At 35.9% G+C, this 23,378-nt stretch overlaps 1 protein-coding gene across 1 annotated transcript; it reads right to left on the bottom strand.

Annotated features, from left to right (window-relative positions):
- Nucleotides 1-14: 14 nt before the first annotated feature.
- On the bottom strand, nt 15-23,378 carry LOC124631627 (tubulin alpha-1A chain). Its single transcript, XM_047166121.1, has 10 exons — nt 23,282-23,378; nt 6,517-6,739; nt 3,211-3,383; nt 2,815-2,943; nt 2,367-2,537; nt 1,846-2,049; nt 1,599-1,654; nt 1,395-1,491; nt 1,139-1,251; nt 15-780 (listed from the first exon to the last, which is right to left on the bottom strand). The coding sequence occupies exons 1-10, from the start codon at nt 23,282-23,284 to the stop codon at nt 597-599; spliced, it is 1,353 nt and encodes a 450-aa protein (XP_047022077.1). The 5' UTR covers nt 23,285-23,378; the 3' UTR covers nt 15-596.

Genomic DNA, 23,378 nt, shown 5'->3' with positions numbered 1-23,378 from the left:
AAGAAACAAAATAGTTATGTGTAAAAATCTTTATTGTGCATTAAAAATAAATTATTATTCTCAAACACACGAATGCACTTCATCAAAGCATAAAATAAGATCTCAATAAGTTAGCTTATGATGTAAATGATATAAACTATATCTAACTCCCAAGAATGATAGATTATCACGAATTTCTTGTTTAAATTAATAAATGCAAATTATTTTGTTACATTTCAGTCACAAACTTTAGTTTCAACTTGTTGAAAGTTATTCTCAAAAGTTTGAACTGTCCTTACACTCACCAAGCTCGCGTTCTTACGTACTATTATTATTATAAAACTATATCGAGTTAAAAATATATTTGACGGAATATAAAAACGCCGTTGACAACACTGATCGACTAAAGTTGTTATTGCTTTATCGACTAAAAGGCTTAATTGAACAACAGCTAAATTCTCACACATAAAATTCTATCAAAACCTCCCTTCGTCAAAGCTGTTATTCCACTAGTCTTTTAGTTTTCGTCATTATACGGCTGGATACAGTTGGACTTAGTTGAAAAAACCGTTTTTTTTTTTAAACGACGTATATCCAGCTAATTGTTCGGTCTTCATTTAGTACTCGTTTTCCTCATCAAGTTCTCCCTCAGTGGAATCCACTCCGACCTCCTCGTAGTCCTTCTCGAGAGCAGCCAGATCCTCCCTTGCCTCGGAGAACTCTCCCTCCTCCATACCCTCGCCCACGTACCAGTGCACGAAAGCCCGCTTCGCGTACATGAGGTCAAACTTGTGGTCCAATCTGGAAAATGGATAAGATTAAGGGTATTAGAAAATGGATAAGGTGGATAAGAAACTTTGGCATTTTATTGGATAGGCCAGCCCACAGGTGTGTTATGGCTTAGCAAAGCGTTTTGTGATATGCACCTTTCAGAAAAACATGGCTCCCTTTTGTTAATTAAGTTTTGAGAATAAAATAAAACCAAAGAAAAGGGTCAAAATCGACGATATAGATCTCCAGTTTGTAATACCGATTTGGTATTATAAAAAAAATCTAAAGCTTTGACAGAAGAAATCTTATAAGGTCTTTTTGTGGAAATAATCTTATAGATCTCCATAAATCTCTTATACTAGTACTGTTGAATGTGGTGGCTTCATACCTGGCCCAGGCCTCAGCGATAGCGGTGGTGTTGGACAGCATGCACACTGCACGCTGCACCTTCGCCAGGTCACCACCAGGAACCACCGTCGGCGGCTGGTAGTTGATGCCCACCTATACACACAGGAACATTAGCTTATACATGGAAAAATATGGGTATTTAAATATAGAGGTCAAAGAGACGACACTTAAAATTAGATTACTTTTGTAGAGGTCACTAAAATAATAAAAGTACTGTTGATAAAAATGTTAGTTACCTTGAATCCTGTGGGGCACCAGTCCACAAACTGGATGGTCCTCTTGGTCTTAATGGTGGCAATGGCGGCGTTTACGTCTTTGGGCACGACGTCTCCTCTGTGGAAAATAATTTGGATTAAAATCACGATCCTTTAGCTTAACTACCTAGTTAAATATAAAGATTTGGACAGATATAGTGATTATGGGTTATGTTTGGTTAGTACCTGTACAACATGCAGCAAGCCATGTATTTGCCGTGACGGGGGTCGCATTTCACCATCTGAAATGGAAAATCAAGAATTAAGATCACAAAAATTGAAAGACATTTTGAGTACAAAATATCAAACCCAAATCCATATAAATTATTAAATACTTATTAAATAAATAAATAAATAACAGAGAAGCAATGGTCTAAAAGGACTAATAAGAAATCCGCATCAAATAAGTAGGTAGGTAATTTGTAATTGTTACCTGGTTAGCAGGCTCGAAGCAAGCATTGGTGATCTCAGCGACAGTCAGCTGTTCGTGGTAGGCCTTCTCTGCGGAGATGACGGGCGCGTAGGTGGCGAGCGGGAAGTGGATGCGCGGGTAGGGCACCAAGTTCGTCTGGAACTCTGTCAAGTCCACGTTCAGCGCGCCGTCGAAACGGAGCGATGCAGTTATTGAGGATACGATCTGAAAATATTGGAAAATAATGAAAACAAATTAACGGTTGTACATTTATGTTCTTTATAAAACGGTGTAGAACCAAGACCAAAGTTTGAAAGAAGGGGGTTCTAAAGTTGTCGCTGTTGTTGCAGAATAGATAATTATTTACTTAAATATAACAAAGTAGCTGATGCAGGACAAGTCTATAGGAATCGGTTCAGGGGTAAAAGGTTATAATCAAGACATGAGCCTGGATGGAAAAAAAAGCCCTATATACCATAGTCACGATCAAAGCCTCAGGAGATATTATTTTCAGATTCGGAAATATTCTAGTTTTATCTAACCTGGCCAATAAGCCTGTTGAGGTTGGTGTACGTAGGTCTCTCGATGTCAAGGTTTCTCCGGCAGATGTCGTAAATGGCCTCGTTGTCGACCATGAAGGCGCAGTCAGAGTGCTCCAACGTGGTGTGGGTGGTTAAGATCGAGTTGTATGGCTCCACCACTGCTGTGGATACCTGCGAATAAATTATGATGATTAAAACAAAATATCTTTAGCTAAATTTCGTGGGGTATCATGTTAGATTTGTAGTTGTTAGATCGTAGATAAGAAATAAGCATTTTAAGAACATTATGGACTATTGTCGTCTTCGGCTTCCAATTGAGTTGGACGCAGCTGAGTACATACCAGTGCTTTACATGGACCAGTTCAGCCTATAGACATAAAATAATGCTGTAGATGCGAATTGCGATTGCCGTTGCTGTTTATAGGACTTGGATCAAAGTAGGGGGTACCTGAGGAGCAGGGTAGATGGAGAACTCGAGCTTGGACTTCTTGCCGTAGTCGACGGAGAGGCGCTCCATCAGCAGCGACGTGAAGCCGGACCCGGTGCCGCCTCCGAACGAGTGGAACACCAGGAATCCCTGGTAACAACGACAATGGTTTAGATGAAGCGAACCTAATGTATTCAGCTTCTAAAGAGAGTCATAAACATAACTAATGAATTGTTTTTTTTTTACTCATTTAAAGTGGATAATTGTATATTATACCCATGTAAAAATTTTCTAAAGAACATGTATATGTTGGAAGGTAGGTAAATCTTATGGGCTGTAGATTTTTTTTCACTTGTTCTTTCGGAAAATTCATCATGTTTGGGTTAATCGAAACTTATAATTGCCTTTAGTGCATACCTGGAGTCCAGTACATTGGTCGGCGAGTTTCCTGATCCTATCGAGCACGACATCGACGATCTCCTTGCCGATGGTGTAGTGTCCCCTCGCGTAGTTGTTGGCCGCGTCCTCCTTGCCAGTGATAAGCTGTTCCGGATGAAACAGCTGACGGTAGGTGCCCGTGCGGACCTCGTCTGAGGATCGAGGGGACACAGTTGAATATGGTTCTTATTGCGTGTGGCAGAAGGTTTAATTTTATTGTCGGTTGAGAGTTTGTTACTAGTTTGGATAAAATATTGTACCGTTTTCAGGCAAATTTCTATTTTTGCTAAGTTCGTTGTGGATTAGGTGTGAATAGAATGGTTGTTTATTTTCTAAAAAGTCTACCGGAAATACCGCTTTACTTAAGCATACATAAATAATAAACAACCGTAGGTTAGTTCTCTGAACTACAGTGAAACATAATCCCGAAATAAAACCAACATCGCAAGTCGACGATTCCGTAAAGTCTGAGTCACATTGACTCACAAATAAGTTTTAAAATAAGACCAAAAACCGCAAATCATAACAGCATGCTCGACTATGTTAATTCAGATGTCTGTGCCACTTGAGGTCTAATTACTTTTGAGCAGAGCTACTGAAGCTAAGAGCTTTATTATAGGTAGGTACTGTTCACCATACTTGAAGTGGTCATCATGGCTAATATAGAAACTTCCTGTCTTCAACGTGAAGTGCTTTGGTTTCGCTTGAGCTGCGATTAAATGACTCATCATCTGTTTTGAGTTGGCTTATTATCTTCAAATCTAATTAAGAACTATATGCGTGATGTTTTTGTTATGTTGCATAAATGTAACTTATGTTTGTCTACTTTTTTTGGAAGAAAGCAAAAGGTTATGTTTCTTAGATGTTCTTATACTTATATGATCTGGGTCGTACTGTGTAAAATTCGAAACACATACTACTTTAAAAAACATATCAATATAACTGATTCTTTCAAATCAAATCCTAACTAAAAGCAATACTAGTAACAGTTGAGTGCTTTTAAAAGTGTTTTTTGCTTTGAAAATGAACCATCGTTGACTCATCGAAGCACTCTGCGATCATCGGTCTAGGGTTAATGAAATAATTTGTTATGTTCTTTCATTAGACGATAAATGGGGCTTATTCATTTGCAAAATGTCGTTCCTATGTGACTAGTTGAACTGCTCTGTTAGATTCAATAATATGTCTGTCTGGCCTTTCTTCTGTCTTTTGAATTTTTAAACTATGCAATCTCATATACAAGCTCATGCTTTTAGCAACTGAAGTGAAAACGGTACTTAGTTCGATTACAAAAAGTTCTAATTCATTGAATTGGCAATCATCTTGATCGTAACTCAAGCCTTGCTGGCTACCAGAAGCTAATAAATAAATGATAAATCTAATAATTTCCTTGACAGATATGCTTTTAGCATTTTACAGCGGAGTACGTAAGTAATGACACGGGCCCTCTTATTATAAAAACTGCCGCAAGTAGTGGTTTAAACCCGACTGAAGACGTCTTGGTTTGTTACGGTACTTACGATAGTCTTCACATCCTTATTACAAAACGTAGACTAAGAGAAGACTGTTTAGTACTTCGATTTGTCTATGGTTCAAATAATATCCACAGATTATAAGCAACAAATATTTAAATTATTCGTTCAATCGTTCCGAATTCTATGCGCAGTTCCTTTTTACATTATTTTGTTAAGTCTATTTTGATGAAAAATAAATAACTATGATAATAAAAAAAATATCTCTGCAGTTGAAAATATTACTTTTTATTATTTAAAGGTAATTTTATATTTCTAGTATCTTTTAACGATATACATATGATCCAATTATTCTCTTTTAAACAACTATCGAGTTTGCGCGTATAACGGAACGTCAGCGCGCGTTTCTGAGTTGTTTTGTTTTTAGGTTAGAAATAATTTGGATTATTTTCATCCCGATTTAAATGATTAAATAAGACGTTGTGCATCTAATTAGAACCTCTTCAAAATTAAGTGCACAATAACTTACACACAGAATATCGTGTGCATTAAATTACCAAAAGAAAATGAAACATTTGAAACAACATAAAAGTAGAAAATTATATTTTATTCCGATGTCTATTTATACAGTCAAATGCACTGATACATGTTGGACACTGTTCTTCATCGCACAATCTTGTTCCCTTTCTCATCTAGGCATTTTTCTACATTTTAGCAAGCTTCCAGTCTTTTACAAACATTGCATATTACTGGCAGAGATACGGCGTGCAAAACGCCAAAATAGTCTTGAATCTGTAAATAAACAATAGACTGTATGATAATCTGATATATTTTCGGAGTTTCATCAAAATCTATGTGGTAGTTTATGCGTGGAACATAAACAAACATCCATAATAAAAACTTTGACTCTTATACAATTAATTAGGATGTTTTGGCAACCTACTTGCACTGTAAAGGCTACTTACTTTATGGCGAGCCCAGTTGAGCATCATAGGATCATCCTGGATTATCATCATGCATTCAATTGACTATTATTTCGAAAAACGTAAATCGATATTTATATCGAAAATTGTCGTCAGGTAATTTGAAGAGATTTTGACGATGACGCATTCTGTTGGGTCCCCGGACACTCTCAATAGTATTCTAACACATCCAAGTATTCCAAATCACACATATTTATATCCACTTTCGTTTTTTTCATCACAAAACAAATAACCTCAAAAGTAAATAATGTCGGAATTTGACGTTTGTCGACTAAGTACTGCAGTTAAACTAGGGGGCTCGATGGTTTATCTTTTGTACTACAGATAGTAATAGGACTTGCGATAAACTGCGTTTTGTAATAACGTTTTTTCAAGGTCGTACTTAAAGGTGGATTAAAGGTAGTACAAAAGCCGATACTTATTTGATACCGCGTTTTATAATAAGAGGGGCGTCGGCGTCGGGTTCAACAGCCGCGGCCATTATAAATTTCTATTACAACGAGAAGCCTTTAATTTAGAGCCTCACGGATTCTTTATTATAGGTTTTTTGTTTAGCTCTTATTTTTAGCGGGATTACTGAGTCGGGGAATAAAGTAGTGAGGTAGGAGCTGAATTAAGATTTATATTGAAATCGGACAGACTTTGCCAATAATGGACCTACGTAAAAGAAGAATTCAGATCTGTATACCTATACTGAAATAGACTACTATACTGAAATAGATAAGTGCCATTGTTTTATCTTCCCTTTCAAACAACCATGTAGCAATTGATACTATTCGCCTCACTTACACCTCAGTAACCAACCTTCTGATCTGACTAGTTTTACTCACCTACAACAGTAGGTTCCAAGTCCACGAACACAGCCCTGGGCACATGCTTGCCGGCACCAGTTTCGCTGAAGAACGTGTTGAAGGAGTCGTCTCCGCCGCCCAGGGTCTTGTCCGAGGGCATCTGGCCATCAGGCTGGATGCCATGCTCCAGGCAGTATAGCTCCCAGCAAGCGTTGCCGATCTGGACTCCGGCTTGGCCGATGTGGACTGAGATGCATTCCCTCTGAGGAAGAAAGGAGTTTTTTTAGTATGCATAAGTGGAAGAAGTTCTTGATGAGACTGGTAGATAAATAAATATGTAAATCTAAGAGCCCCATGCAAACTTTAAGTCCTATAGTTTGATTGAGGTCATAAATTGGTATGAAGATGATTATTGTAGTGACCACATTACAACGATCAGGTACTTGACCGTTATCAGACAGACTAAAAAGGTAGTCTTCACGATTACCTTAAAAATAAACGGCCAGCCAAGTATCAGATCAACTATCGATCTGCAGTGGGTCATCACAATTCTTAATTAGACACACTAATCTATTTAGGTATCACTTAAGTAGTTTAGACTAGGCGTGACTTATTATAACAAAATATGGAAGTAGGGCACGAGGGGGTCGCGTTAAACCTAGATTACAGCCCACAGGGGTATTGAACTGTATATCATTAAGGGCATTACTCTATTTTGTTAATAACACTAACTTTTACACTGATCACATCATGAAATAGGCTGATGACAAGTAAATACTTAGTACCTCCCTAATACTTTATTGAATTGTGGTTGGATGAGAAAGCCATGCCAATTCAACAGGCTGGAGAATTCAATCTTTCATCTCTATTTTATTGTAGTAGATAGAAGCGCAGGGTAGGTAGAAAACAAGTAAGTAACAACGATATAGATGATCGACCTTTGAATAGGTAATAGAAACACCTTAGAACATCTTAGTATTACGGAACCAATATTTCTTGTCTGAGGACTATTAATGCTAGCCAAAACAAATTAAACTAGTCTTCTAACAACGATTGATGTATATCAAGGCTTTAAAAGCTATCATACAAAGGCACAAACCCGATAACGAAAGCTTCAGCCTGATGAATGTAGAATGTTTCGTCACGCACGAGTGTCGGACACGCGCCGGTCATTTGACTCATCGCCCTATTTGTGATTAATGGTATCAGACAGCCGTTCCACACCTCATCAGGAGTTTAGCAGTTATACATTCAATTTTGAATAGAATAGAATATAATGTTCTTTATAATAATGAATGATAGCTGCTTTTTGCCGTTCTTAAAAGAGGTGCTAATACGCAAAGGTAAAAAAAAACAAAATCCTGTCTGTTCTTTTAGAAGTTTAAATCTATAAGTTTGTAGAAAATAAATAATTTACGCATTCTTCATTTACCTTTTAAGAGTTATTGTTATTCTGGGTAAACCAAAAATACCAAAATAGGTGTATGAAAAAAACCATGACGAGTCATCATTGTATCTTTGAATTACTAGATTGAAGTGGTTTTTTGGGTCTGCCAAGACGTGATGCTATGTGGCAAAATTATTAAAGCATTAACTTTGCTTTCGTATATTTTTTTGGGGCATGCTAATGGCATTAACGTTTTGATTTGGTCTTTGATTTACTGAAGCATGTTGCAATAAAACCTATATTATAAACATGACAAAGTGATTAAACAAACATGCATACTTATCTATAGCTGTCCGGAATATTTGCAAAAATAGATACGTGTAAAATATTCACATTACCATAGATACATAACTGTCGTAATTAAATGGCCTATATAATATGTAGTAAATAGTATATGATATAGCCACATTGAGAACAATTCCATGATTGGTATTATGGCCGCATCAATTAATAATGGCGTCCACTGCCGATTTCGGCCACGGCGCGGGCGGCCGTTCTCATTTAAGGAGATCAGCCAGCTGCCCAGACACAGGTGCACTCCCTATTCCTTCACTCTCATAACCCGATGGGACGGCAATCCGACACGACCGGAAAGAGATCAGGCGCAGGACCGACATTTTACGTGCTCTCCGATGCACGGGTGAATCAATCACCAACTTCCAGACTACGGGCTGCTCAGTGAAAGTTTAAGAAAACCCACAAAGCTATTTCGGCCCGACCCGGGAATCGAACCCGAGACCTCGAGCACAGCAGCCGCGCTTGCGACCACTAGACCAACGAGGTAGTCAATTAACGCGTAGGTTTATAGTAATCAAAAATATATTTCAGCCATATGTGTTTGAATGGGATTCCTTAACGAGTTCTCTATTGAATAATAGATGAGATTTGTTCTGATCGTTTGTAAGTTTATTATTTTACAATATAAACGCCTACACAATATCTGATACCTGCGGTTTTGATGTAACCTACATAGTTTACCTACTTAATTAAAATATCATGTGTCCGTAGGATAGTACCTCATATTAAAAACTGTTTGACACTTCAAACTTGCATATCGCACGTAAATTATAGATGGATAGGGCTGCTGTTACCGCTAATCAGTTATTTTCACTAGTTTCTCGGTGATAAGGCCGGACACGTAGGTATGTATGTTAAAAGCTGAACTATGACTCCTACAGCCGGAGGCCTAAAAACAATTAATGTTCCTATATAACTTCCAAACATTAAACCCAACAAAAGCCTAATTCAAAAGAATTTCAGCAACCAGTAATAAATCACAATTTGTAAAGAGAATTTTCCCTGAAAACTTCGATTCTAAATAAACCTATGTAAGGTTATATCGTGAATAGTTTCACGTTGAAAACAGGGGGTTTTAAAAAGAGCAGGCACGGATTGGTACGGTTCCAGTAATGAATCATCAATCAGAAATACAACCTCCACTATCGGGGAGGCGTGGTACATATGGTACGTGATATCTAAGAACACCATACCATAGAGGCTTTTGCAAGTAGGTTAGTATTTAAATGTAACTTCCTTACGTACAGTGGCCAGTTGGCCTAGCTTTGTATTTGATTATTTTTTTCACGACATAAGCTTTTTACAAAGTGGTTTAAAGTAGTTAAAAGTAGAACATCAAATGAAATTACTGTAAAAGTGGAATAAGGCTTTATGACAATAACCCGTTGGAATATTAATGAGTTAGTATTGTAATAGGAAGCCTGAAGTGGTGTCAATGACCGAATGCTCGAGTATTATGAAGAAGCGAGTTTCTACGACCCTATAGGTAGGTACAATAAGCTCAGAAAATATGTGTATTATGGACTTGAAATTGCAGAAGGGCAAGGCAGACTTTTAGCAGTTACTTTAGATTCCAAAATATGGCAACAGAGTCAAGATGCCCCTTATCCACCGTTTCAGGGTGTCAAATAAATTCAATCTACGGTCCAACAATAAAAACAATAGTTACCTACTACAATATCTACGTTCTAATCGCGAACAGCTGCAATATATCCACGAACAATTCAACGTGTTGTGGCTCACAGTTAATTCATGACATAGATATGGAATTGGCATGTAATTTGCGTGGCGTGGCGTGGCGTGGCGGGAAATGTTTCATGTAGGCAGTGTCATTACCGCGGTCAATAGCTGCCAATCATTGAGGAACGTTATCTACGTGACTTGGACAGACTTGGGTGAGACAAAATGAAGTTTGAGTATAAAATTTAAGCATCGTTTATAGGTAGAGAAAATTAACTGCTTCGATGATAAGGTTGTACTTATCTTAATGAAAATGTTATAAGTTTCAGCAAAAGCAATGAAGATATGTACCTACTATAAAAGTGAGAAATCGTCTCCAAAGGTTTTCAGTTATTTATTTCATCAAATTATCGACTGTGCGGATCATAAACTGTAAGAACTTTTCTTTTGTTCAATAAAATTGTAAATCCGTTCTATGTCAACTTCTGCTGGTATGTAAATCAATGAGTAAGATTGTAAGCAGTAGTTCAATTTTTAAACAATGTTGTAAAACAGAGTAAAAACATAACATTGAATTACACAACAATACCCATTACTTAATAGAATGACTATTTTATTTTAATTTACAATTATAGATCCCACGCGCCTTAACAAAACGTTTGATTGTTCATCCAATTACAATTTAATTCAATACGACTGTTGTTTAAATTGAAGTATTATTGGAAACGAATTGGTGCCATAAATATCTTTAAAAGGAAATCTATTTTGTAGGCGGTTAATTACGAAGCTACTGGGAACACCCACGACGAAGTCAAAAACATCGTATTTATATCACTTACTGGCAATTATTGGGTAGTCTACCAAACTAGGCTTGTTTAATTGTATCAATTTTGGTCAGGATATTTCGTAAACCAAATGTAGGGGAATAAACAGCATTGGTTTGCGGTCTGTTGCTTATTTTCAAACTGCGGTTCAATAACAATCTTTGGCTGTGGTAGGTATTGTTTAAACTAGATTTAAGTAAGTTGGCATTGGCAACTTAGTGCGAAAACTCGATTCCTATCAAACTCTTGAAAACTTCGCTCATCTGGATAAATATAGCCTTTTTCAATCCACGAGCTATCTAGTACGGCTTTTTTTTTAAACGGTTTTATTTAGCTCACCCTGTTTGTTTTTTTTTTATTTATTTATTATTCTTGGGTCAAATTTAGTAATTCAAATTTAAGTACCTTCCTGTTGTCAGATTGATCTGAGATTTGGTACACACCTTCAATTCCGATGACAATACAATATAGTAATATCAATAACATTGTAAATCCAAGATGGCCGCCGGTACAAAATGGCGGATTACCTATTTTTTCCATAACCCCCTCAATATGGGTATCTATCAAATGAAAGGGCTACACAAGTAGAATACTGTCAGCAACCCCAGCGGGGCCCAGGCCTGCGGGATTGTTCGAAAGAGTTACCGTGGTCCTGGTACATAAAAGGCCTACGACGAAACACAACGGTTTTTAGTCAGTAAGAGACTGGCACTCCCTCACCGCTGCTGACCCATATATAGAATGAGGAATATTCGGTAGGCATATTCATTAAATACTAAAAACTAGAAAATAAAAAATCGGTAAAAAAACTTTTAAGTTAAACGGTTTTACTTTATGTGCACTGAAAACTAGAAAATAAAAAAAACTGTTAAGTCCTTACCTATAAACCTACGTAGGTGGTCCCGGTCATATTAGACTAAAATAAAAACGTGGGGCCCTCTGAAATCCTACCTATGGCAAAGCATATCTTTATACTTTGGTAGATCATGAGCTCGGCGTGCGCTGGTGAAGCCGCTACGGCTGATTATTGATTGTCAAAATCTCCAGTTACGATCTAGACACACGGCAGTGTGTCCGCCAAGTTCGAGCAAAAAAAGCGACACACCGGCCGTGGGTTATATTACACGAACCATTTCGGGCCAAATTCGACCCCCCTGTAACTCAAAATCTATTTTATTTACGCATATCAAATTTCTAGTATCTATTGAGACCCCCTCACTTATCTAAAATACAAAATTTCATTAATATACCTATTGTAGGTCTTGAGATATTGACGTCAGAAAATCGCTATTTTTACTATACACTCACTGACTGACTGATTCACTGACTCACTCATCAAAAACCTAGACCACTTCCAATGGTCGTATTGACTTGAAATTTGGCATGGAGGTAGGTCTTTATGTCAAGGTAAAGGGAAAAATCTGAAAATGGCCAAGTGTGAGTCGGTTTCAAAATAATGAAGGTGTTTTATACCCGGTGTAAATTTATACACTTAAGGAACTAAAACGAACTAAATTTATCTATATTTATATAATATATCTTCGAATTAGTTTGTATTCAGTTTAGTTAGAAGTAAAATAGCGTAGTTAGAAGTAAAATAAAAATCTGAAAACGGCCAAGTGTGAATCACTTTCGAAAATAACGAATGTGTAACTTTGATCCACGAACATAATATATGATAACATGTCATGTCAGTCAGTTGGTAAATCTAGTCCATTTAGTTAATCTAGTTCATTTCTTTGTAAGAAACATAGTGCATATTAAAAAATCTAAAAGATAGTATAAATGAGACATTCCTTTAACTAACTTCATCATAAGAAAAAAATAAAATAAACAACCTTACAAAAATAAATGAAATCCCACCCAAAACAAAAATGTGAAAGACTGCCAAGTTCGATAATATGGGAATGCTTCGCCTATAAAAGAAGTGAGATCTGAATAAGTACCAAGTTCCATACACATACCTCAGTTAAAAATAGTTACTTTTTAATGATGTTACTTGGCAAGTTTTAATAGAAAATTAAATACTTGATTCATTGCGTTTAGTAGGTTTATAACAAGGTGTATGAAAACTTTCCAAGTAACATCATTAAAAAGTAACTATTTTTAACTGAGGTATGTGTATGGAACTTGGTACTTATTCAGATCTCACTTCTTTTATAGGCGAAGCATTCCCATATTATCGAACTTGGCAGTCTTTCACATTTTTGTTTTGGGTGGGATTATAGTAAGTCGATGCAATCCACACCTATTATACCTCTAGAAGAAAGTACTACAGCAATAGTTAGGTAATGGGCCCCACGTTTTTATTTTAGTCTTTTTCAAATCAGACCCGTTCTTACTGAAATAACTCAGAGCTTTCAACTAAACAACCAAACAAACTGTTCTGCTTTGTATAATTTATTATTGATGTATCTAGGAAACCATTTCTTCAATAAACAAGATCCCGAATCTCTCATTGAACAATGATTTGGAAGTCAGTCAGAAGTTCAATGTTCACGCTTGGACTGGCGGGAACAATGGCCGCCGATATCTCAATGATCCATAGATCCTTCAAGATCGATGATGCGTTCTCATATAAATTACGTCTTGTTGTCAATATGAGACATTGATTTGTTTGTCTGGATCTTAAATTGTAGTAAGATTTAATGATGAACTTTCCAAGGTTACAGGCGATGTTGCATGAGGTCCATAGCAATTTTCCAATTTTTTAGCCTTAGCAAGGACATGATAAGCTGGTTTTATCTGCATGTAAAAAGTAGTTCCCTTGGAATGCAGGAGGAAACTCAGAAAATAGCTGACAATGATAAAAAAACATATTTATAGACGGCATTGTAAAAATACGGATTTCATTATCTGATGCCTGTGCAGAAATTGAATTTATCCTCGATGCATTGTGTATCGGAACGGTAACTTGTTACTACATCTTGGAAACCGCAGTAACCACAGATAGTAATAGCAAAGTGAACTAGATCGTTTGTGTGGATCACGACAATAAGATTAAGACTAAACTATTTTCGTGATCTTAGTAAAATGCCATTACTTTAGAAGGCTGGAAGTTTTTGGAGAACAGGTTCTTCAATATTCAACTAAATAATGACTATATAGGTACGCTAAGATCTCAGAGACCAAGAAGCTGAAAATCATCATCAGCCTTTTTATTGTCCTACTGCACAGACGTCCTCTCTTTTATTAGAATTTGAAGTCAAGATTTATTCAAGATGTTTTCCTTAACCTTTCCTTAACTGGGAAATTGTTTCTGGACGTTATTTACGGTTTCCTCTGGCATTACCGGCCATATAAATCTGACAGCTCTTATTATAAAACTGAGAGTAATTACATTTATATTAAAACTTTATGCTTTCCTGGAAATCGTTGTACCTAAGTACTTAGAGGTATAATTAAAACTGTGACTTATCTATATATGTATTCTTAAGTAATTTAAGCAAAACGAGAGAAGTTCTTTTATCATCTAAGCTCTTCAATATAATATTGAGTAAACACGCAAACTGATTTTTTCTTATGGATATGACAACCTCGTCACTGACTTTTCTTTCAAAATGGTACCTAATACAAATGTATATAGAGAAGCCGTATATACTCCTTAAAATCGCAAATAAAGCGGCAGTAAACAAAAAACCTATTGTCGGATAATTGGCGGATAGTGCAGCCCTACACTTGCGGATATCGGTGTCCGCCCCATCGGAAGCGTGCTTTTAAGGCGTCGGAAACTAACCCTACATTAGTGCTTAAGTTACGAGCCTGTTATTAGCTTATAGCCATTGTTTGGCGGAGGGTTGACATAGGATACTTAAGGTCTCTGCACACAGCGGGCGTGGCGCGGCGGGACGGGACGGCGCGGCGACGCGACACTAAGCAGTTGTAATGTACTAGATATTACGGAGGCCGCCACACAGAGCCGTCCCGCCCGACGCGACGCGACGCGACGATCTAGTACATTGTGTCACGTCGCCGTCCCGTCCCGCCGCGCCGCGCCCGCTGTGTGCAGAGACCTTTATACCTGCTAGGTAACCCCTCTGGTAAATTGCAATCTAGCAGGGTTCTAAAACTCAAGTAGGGACTTCAAATAAGCGATACGGCAACATCGGTTATCACAGAGATTTGTAAAAAAAATAATGCTTATTAGCGCATGCTGCTGATTTTAACTTTGGAGATGTCTGATGATGAATTACAAGATTTATCTTAATCTAGCCAGCTAAATAAGTTTCAATATTTGGCCAAAGAACGAACAACGAGGGCTTTGCCGTTGACACAAATCTATGATCGCCCGCCCTATGACACTTACCATTGTCAACAATCAAAGGCCATTACCCATATTACCTACTACATTACATGTACCTAACATATCTATCCCTCAATAAAAACAAAATCGACTAGATATCAAATATCCATACACGTGGTTAGGCACAAACATTCGGTACCACAGCCTATGATTACCACGACGATTGCAGGCGGCACGCTAGCGGTCATCGACCCCTCACTCATTTCCTACGCCATTTTGACTGAATATAAAAAAGAAAAATGACCATTTATTTGTTAGTTCAGGGGTTCTGTAGGTCATTATTTTTTTATTGATGTTTGTGTATGCTTAAACAAATCGTAAGTAATTTTCATGATTTTCAGGTTTTAATTTCAGGATTTGGTTTACAGTTATTTCATAACGTCAGCCGATAAGAAAATTTTTACAGTCTATTCACTATAGAGAAGAAAATTGAGGCCCAAAAATTACTTTTGCTTTCAATGATGAGCTTTCTTACACTATTTACTGTTTTCATTTTTCATGTCACGAATTTTCCAATCCCAATTGTTCAACCTTTCAACTCATTCATTCTTTTCTTTCACTACAAAATTAAACGTGTTCCAAAAACAAAACGATTCCTTATTCAAATCTGTGGAACTCCAATTAAAAGTAAAAAAAGCAAAGACAACAAACAGCCAGCATTGTCTGCAGTCACGGCCAACGTGAGCTGACGAATTGCGCGGCCTGACTCATGGCTACTGGTGCTTAAACATTTAAAAAAAAGTAAGAAGATCAAATTCCTTAACGTTTTAAAGCAATTTGTTAGATGGCCATTGTAAAAGAATTATGCCTTCTAGCTGTAATTTAAATGTTTGGTAAATTAAGTTTATGTTTTTTCTTTCATTACGCAGTGATTGGAGATGGCTCCCAAATTAAACTAATAAAAAAGTCTGAACAGCAGCATTCAGCTTTTTTTAAATTGGTATCCCGTTTTTGAGTTATTTCGATATTTTATATTCCAAGTCTACTGCAGCGCAGCGTACCTTCCCACTTCATTTCCAATGATCTTCTACTAACATAAGCTCTAACTAACTTAACTACTATCTACCTAATTTGCAAAAAACAAAAGCGTTTTTTGTGGTTAGCCGTCTAAAAATAACAACCTTTCGCAAAAAAATACGCAAACTTTTTAAATAACTACTCCGCACGAACAAGCTTCATGACGTCACAATTCCCAGTGCTATTTGACCATGTGTCGCGTTACAGAGGGATATGGCAGGGAGTGACGGATGACGTCATCGACACTCCCGATATGACTCAACGCCTAAAAGCTGTCCTATTTGAATGTCGTGTTACCTAAGCACTTTTCTGTAACTGTGCCAAATATGGCACGGGTGTTACATTTCAGTTTATAAGACTGGAGAAATGAAAACGACGATTTTAATATATATGTATGTATAAATACTTTACCAACTACTGAGAACTTCAATAATCTTGTTCTACTGAATTAAGTTTGAAAGTTTTTCCTTACTTTAAGATATAGGTTTTTATCATAGACAAACAGAATTAGCTACAGATAATCTGAAAACCGATGGATCGTTGCAACTTTTATCATGGTTATTCGTTCCAAGGAAGAAAAAATATAATTTTTACATGTAATATCGGTAAAACCTTTTTGCTGTGATTAATATCTATAGTATTTTGTTTTGTAAGAGGAAAATCGAAACACGTGTAAGTAAATAATGTAGAGCAAAAGAGTAACGTGCTCGATTATAAAATGACGTATTCACAAAAACATTAATTGCTTAAATAAATTAGGTATTCGCGATCATCATCCCGTGAAGATATTTTCGTGTATGGTTTAAAACATAAAGTCACTGGTATACCGAAATACAAAAGCATTTAGTAAAAAAAAAAAACATTCAAAGATTGAGAACCTCGTAGTCGGTTAATTGAACACGCAAATTACTTCTGAGTAAAATTCTGCGCTTTTAGACCTAGGGAAAGGGAAGTCTGACAACTGGTCTGATTATTAATCCAGTAATTGGATTTCTGAAAAGCTGATCAGTTTATGCCTACATATCACCAATATTCATAAAACTGCGCCTCAGTAGAAGCCAAACAAGGCCTTATTAAAAAGGATAGAATAGAAAACACTAACTCTGCATTAATCTATGCAGAAGAAAAAATGCTCCAAAAGACTCTAGCAATCTAGCAATCTATTTATGTTTAAAATTATACAGACACCAATGAATATTATTCTCTAACAAATGGCCTAAATCAAAGTACCCAAAATAATTAATCAAAGTCTATAAAGCAACAATTACATTCAAGCTTGGGGTAAATATCTTTAAGCACTACTATTTAGACAAACTACAGTTTAATGGTTTCATGGCTAAGTGTGATTTGCCGTGGCAGTAATAACAAAATTATTATAATTTCGATATGACGTCTAACATGCGTGGTTATGTAACAAATGGTTATTTAATAACGTCTTGGGACATGTCAACAAATGTTTCGGCGATTTGATGTCTAATATAATTTTTTAAACGGAATATTTAAGAGATTTGTGTGTATGACATTTTGTAATGTAAGATTCACCAGTTTTTTATGGTTCAAAACATAACGCTTCTTTTGGCAAAGTCGAGTAAAAAGCACCAGTAACAAGTTCTAGTTACGCACAACTTTTGAGATTGAATATTCCTCCTAATCAATTAATTAAATCTCGTTTACTTGCATCCAGAAATAGTCTTTATATAAACACTTCTATTTTTACTACCCATGGTGTATACAATTAACAGTTTACCATAATTAGTGTAAATGTAATTGCTAGTGATCAGGCGCGCCCTACAGGTCAGTCACCTACAATTACATTGGTATAAACTTTTAATTTCACCTGATAACTGGGCATGTTATAGGCGTGCCTTACTGCTGTTTAATACTAGGTGCTTCGAAATTAATCATTTGATAGTATCTACTATTAAACAAATTGACGTAAAGCTATGTAAAATATGTCGTGAAGCTTAACTTTTTAAATGCTTTATAGGAACTGCACAAACTCAGTAAATAATGTTTTTTTGATCAAGTACACCTGATGAATCATCCTTAATGCTTGGCTTAGCATACCTCTATATATTACTTATTCTTACCTTGTCTATAAAGTAGCCTTTTCTACAGTCTGCATAATATTTCCGTACAAAGACCAGGGTGATTCACGTAGCTAATAGGATAATGGCGGGATCGTCTGCGCCTACGCATCGATTGTTATAATCGATGTTATGCTGATATTGACGATTATACCTGCATTGTATTGTAGGTATTGTATTCAGTTTTTGTAAAGTTACATAGTAATTTTGTTGTTTGGTTGATGGCTGAAATAATGACTCAAGAAAGGAAGTTGAAGAAAATTGTTCTAGTGAGTAATTTCGCTACTACACGAAGAATAATTAAAATATGATCTGCAAAGGTGTACCATTCTTCAACAAATAAGCTTGCAAGCTTGCAAGCATTGGACGTTCTGAATATTATGAAAATAATCAATTTCACGATTTCTCGAGAGCGAAACTTTTTCCACATTAGCTACGGCTTGCAAATATTGAAGCTTTGCGTTTTGTTTTTGGACATGCAACTGACAATTTATTTTTGTGTTTTGCTTTCTAATATTTAAAATGCTAATAAAATATTATAGGTATTAATATAAATGTGTTATTGATAATACCTACTCTTGCAATTTCTCACATTCATTGAAGTCACATAAACAATGACCTATACATGGAAATTGTTTCCCCTAAGATAAATAATGTTAAAATTGTACAATGAGCCCGTTATAATCTAAAACTACTAAGTTACGCTTCGTCCATTCTGTTGAAAATAAATGCCTCCCCGAGCTATCACGAGTAGCTGCGTTTAGTTGACCGCTACCTTTTGTCTTACTTAATTGGACTTACTATTGATTGTAAACGATTAAAATCAGTCCTTAACTGCTTCCAAGAAAATTGTTACGTGAACTTTATGATCGATGGTTCGTAACTATAATTTCTTGGCGCTTCAATCAAAATTGTAACTGTATTGCCTCGATATAAAACAGTTCGGTTGATTCATCTTCAAAATTCGTATCAAAGAAACATTAAGAATGCGATTACAATATTCGTTATGCTTGTCTAAGCAATAATAATCTCGGGGAACTTAGATTTGCAATCAAGCAATTTTAAACAGGAAAACATATACAAAATACTTCAACATCTATTAGCTGTATAATAACTTATCTCTTTTGAACTGTTACTATAAAAACAAAACGTAATTTTATCGATAGTTTCGATAAGAAGCTAATTTTAACGCGACATGTCACGTCACTGGCCGGTAGAGTGCAACGTCGATATGTCGATAAAAACGTAAGTGGACGTCACTTTTATCTATGATCGTAAAGTGTTTAATAACAATGCATCGATATGCATTCGTGTTTTGATATTACGCTATGGTTAGGAATACTTATAAAGTAGCCATGTAATGTAATATTGATAAAGCTGTTTAGAAAAGCACCTATTTATAACGTTTTAGATATAACACAATCAGACGATAGTCTAGTTAAGCTAAGTGTAGTGAGTTCAGGGAAAAATTGGGTATGCTATGTTAGCTTAGCCAGCTAAAAGCTAATACCTAGTCTAGACAGTTTCTCACTAGCAAACTAATTAGGATTTTATCGATTTGTTCGAAAATTGTTTCAGTTTCAGCCTATTTCGAGTGACTGAACATAATGCTTTTATATGCTTCAATAAATTGCTGAAAGCAAACAAATTGTTTTGGTCTAGGCATTTCCCTGACAAATTGGGTCGCATTTGTATTGTCTCTTTTCTGGAGATATTTGTTGCAAAAAGATACACATCCTAAGTACAAAAATAAAAGGATTTTGTTTCGAGTTGTATTACTGAAAGTTAATTGTCTTTATTTTTCAGAAGATATTTCACAAGCTAGATACAACTTGAATCATTTTGATTTGTGCGATCGTTAATATTTTACGTAAAACCTGTAAGTAGGTACCTTGACTTGTTTACTCGTTTCAGTTTTCAGTAAGTCTATCATACTCAAAACATCGCTAAATCTAAATGGAAAGCCTTCACCTTTTCAATTGGCTTTGGCTGCACAATTAATATTGATTGGAATTGGAATCAATAGCAGAGCGGTGGGAGTGCATTGCTGCACTTTGCACATGCACTGCCAATAACAATAAACGATGATAAGGATATGAAGTGCACTACTTGAAGACATGCTAATTAGTGGGTCCTTGTAATTGGAACATTTTAATTAAAAGTACAGAGTTTAAAATTAGAACCATATTTATAAAAGGACTACAGAAATAAGGTTTTCATGGAAAGCTTATTATTATACCGAAAAAAATACGTGTAATTATATAGCACAACATGACTCTGGCTTTCTGTCTGAGATTTTTGGGGATCAATTGGAAAGGCCTATGAATGATGATGAGAATTTGAGATGATGAGACGATAATCGAGCATATGTAGTAACGTATGTATTTTGAAACAAAAGAGACACTTTGCTATTAAAGGCTTTTAAATATCCTTATAATACATATCCAGGTAATTAGTATTCCTTCAACGATTGATCTCCGTGGGAGTGCTATCAGTTGGCATCAGGCAGACCACGACACTTGACAATCGTGGATCATTAAACTTAAACAATACGTGACTATCGCCTAACTATATGTTTGATAAATAATTAATAAGCGCAGCTTTCCCGTGCGATAACAATGCAGGCCCCAGCGGCATAGCAATGGCGAATACAAGTACTGAATAATGGTAAAAATATGTAAAGTTCATAGTGGCCAGTACGATTTCATCTTTGTTTTTTATCCAAATAGGTTGAACTTATTACCAATACGTTCATACTATTACTGGATATAAGCTGTCTTTTGTTTGCCCTTTGTTCGTGAACCTCAATAATCCATATCTAGTCTAATTGGTGTCTATGTAGCGTGTATGTAAATTACACGGTCTGAATTATAAATGAAACCTATAAACGCAATAATGTCCACTTTCATGAAAATGTATTGTTATACATTACGTTTTTCCCACGGTTTTTCCCTGCTCTTCAATACTTTTTATGTGGTCTAGTCTAACTTTTTTTTTATCTAACTCTATGAATATCTTATATATAAAAACGAATTGCCGTTCGTTAGTCTAACTAAAACTCAAGAATGGCTGGACCGAACTAGCTTATTTTGGTTTTAAAATGTTTATAGAGGTCCAGGGAAGGTTTAAACGATACGAAGTTCGCGGGATCAGCTCGTAAGTGATAAACTTATTATAACGCATTACATCTACTTTTCCAAAAAACCCTTATTTCTACTACGCAAACAAATGTAATGTTTAGAATAAGCAGTACAACTTTCAGAACTTCCTATAAAAAAATCGTTTAAATTGCTTTCTAACCATTTCTGTGCCCACGAAAATAGTTGGACTCAAGCCAAGTCAAGTGCATCTAAGTTCACAGTTCCTAGTTCACAGCGGATTGATTGAGACCACTTGGAGACCCGGCTTGGCTTGGCAACGGTCGTGGATCGTGGAGTTTGCGGTCAGCTCGATCAGCCATGACCAGCCAGCTCCGATTTAGCGTCATATGAAAACTGAGATTAGGTAGAGGCTTATAATTTTAATATGATAGCCGCTCAATCCTTGAATCTCAATGTGTGTGTTCTCCGTATGAGAGGAGGCCTGTGCCCAGCGGTAGGATGATAAAAAGGCTGATGATGATGATAATAAGTTTGAAAGGAGTACCTACTACACTGGAAAGGAATTCTTACAATAAAAAAAAATGCCTATCGAATAATTTGAGAATTATTTGTTTTTTGTTTTGAGGATCTTGAACGAAATATTGTTAGGCATTATTTCAGGAATTACATATACAATAGGAAGAAATGTTCTTTGAAACCACGAAGTTCAAGCGCCGTTATTTGCAAATAAATCGCGGAATGTGCATAGATTTACCAGTTTTCCTCGAATTGTTTATGTGACAATGTCAAGATTTCCTCCAGGTCAAAACCACAAGAGATATAAAAATATACTCTGCACTGTGGAATGTCTACCTTGTTTAGAACTAGATAAAGTTAGATCATTTACATAAATAACACTAAGCATAAAAGGAAGCTAAGCAATACATACATGTTTATGTATAATTTTCCGGTTTCCTGTAAAGTGCAAAAAATTGTATAAAAATCTTCTATGTGCAGGTACCAGGCTAGTTTTTATGACATTGTTTTAAAATCATGAAAACTTTTTCAGGTATTTTAAATTTTTCGAATGTGTGTGTGTAAATAATGCTGTCTTTTTGACAGGTAAAAGTGTAACTCATTAACAAAGTTTTTCGCCAAATTCGCGGGCAAGTTCATGTTAAAGAGCAATTTGTACCGCAGACACCTCTCTATCCACTGTTCTAAATTTTACCTATTCTCACGCAACTTTTCCCCAAAAATCTTTCGTTTTTTTCAAACTCAAACTCAAACTCAAAATTTTTTATTTCAAATAGGCCTATGAAAGCTCTTTCGAAACGTCAAAGTTAGGTGCACGGTTCCAAAGAGTTGGTCTCATGGAGAAGAACCGGCAAGAAACTCCATGGACACTCTTTTTAAAAGAAAATAAAAATAATTACAAACATACAGTTTTCTATCTAGTCCTGAGAATGTTATACAATCCAAATTGAGCTAAAAATGTATTAATAAATTATACAAAATAATTTTAGTGCAAAATAATTTTAGTGCAATAATTTTAGTTTTTCGTGACTAAAAGTGTTTTAAGAATCTGCAGCTTAATTTGTAAATATCGTGATGTTTATTAATAAATCACTTTCACGAACTTTCTTGTTAGGTACAGCTTTATCATAAGTTTAGAAGTTTAGTTTAAAACTCTTATAATCCAGTATAAATAAAACAACAAAGTTACATAAGAGAACATACATACATACAAATAAGGACGAATTGTAAAAAAAAAGAACTTAAACGAGACTGTAATTTGACTTCTTAAATAATTCATTGACAACACGAGAAGAAAATTAACTCATCCTCCGAGCCTTTTTCCCAACTATATTGAGGTCGGTTTCCAGTCCAGAGAAGAAAATTAACTAAACACTATTAAAATGAAATGTTCTAAACAGTTTTAAAAGTTATGAAAAATCTTGGAAATGCACCCCTAATTTATTAATGATCCCTTTGTATTAGGTTAATCCTATTTTTTAACGTACCTAAAGCTGAAAAATTGTTTAACAAAAATAATGATAATGACTTACCATGATTGAAGTTTATAGTAGTGAAGAAAAAACGTGAAAAAAGGCGGGTTTGGCGTGGCGGGTTCGTGAGGCAACGCACCGGGCCAGACTGTGCCTC

Source organism: Helicoverpa zea, chromosome 7 (genome assembly GCF_022581195.2).
Source record: "Helicoverpa zea isolate HzStark_Cry1AcR chromosome 7, ilHelZeax1.1, whole genome shotgun sequence".
In the NCBI taxonomy this organism is placed as follows: Eukaryota; Metazoa; Arthropoda; class Insecta; order Lepidoptera; family Noctuidae; genus Helicoverpa; species Helicoverpa zea.
This window is presented reverse-complemented; position numbering and strand designations above follow the sequence as displayed.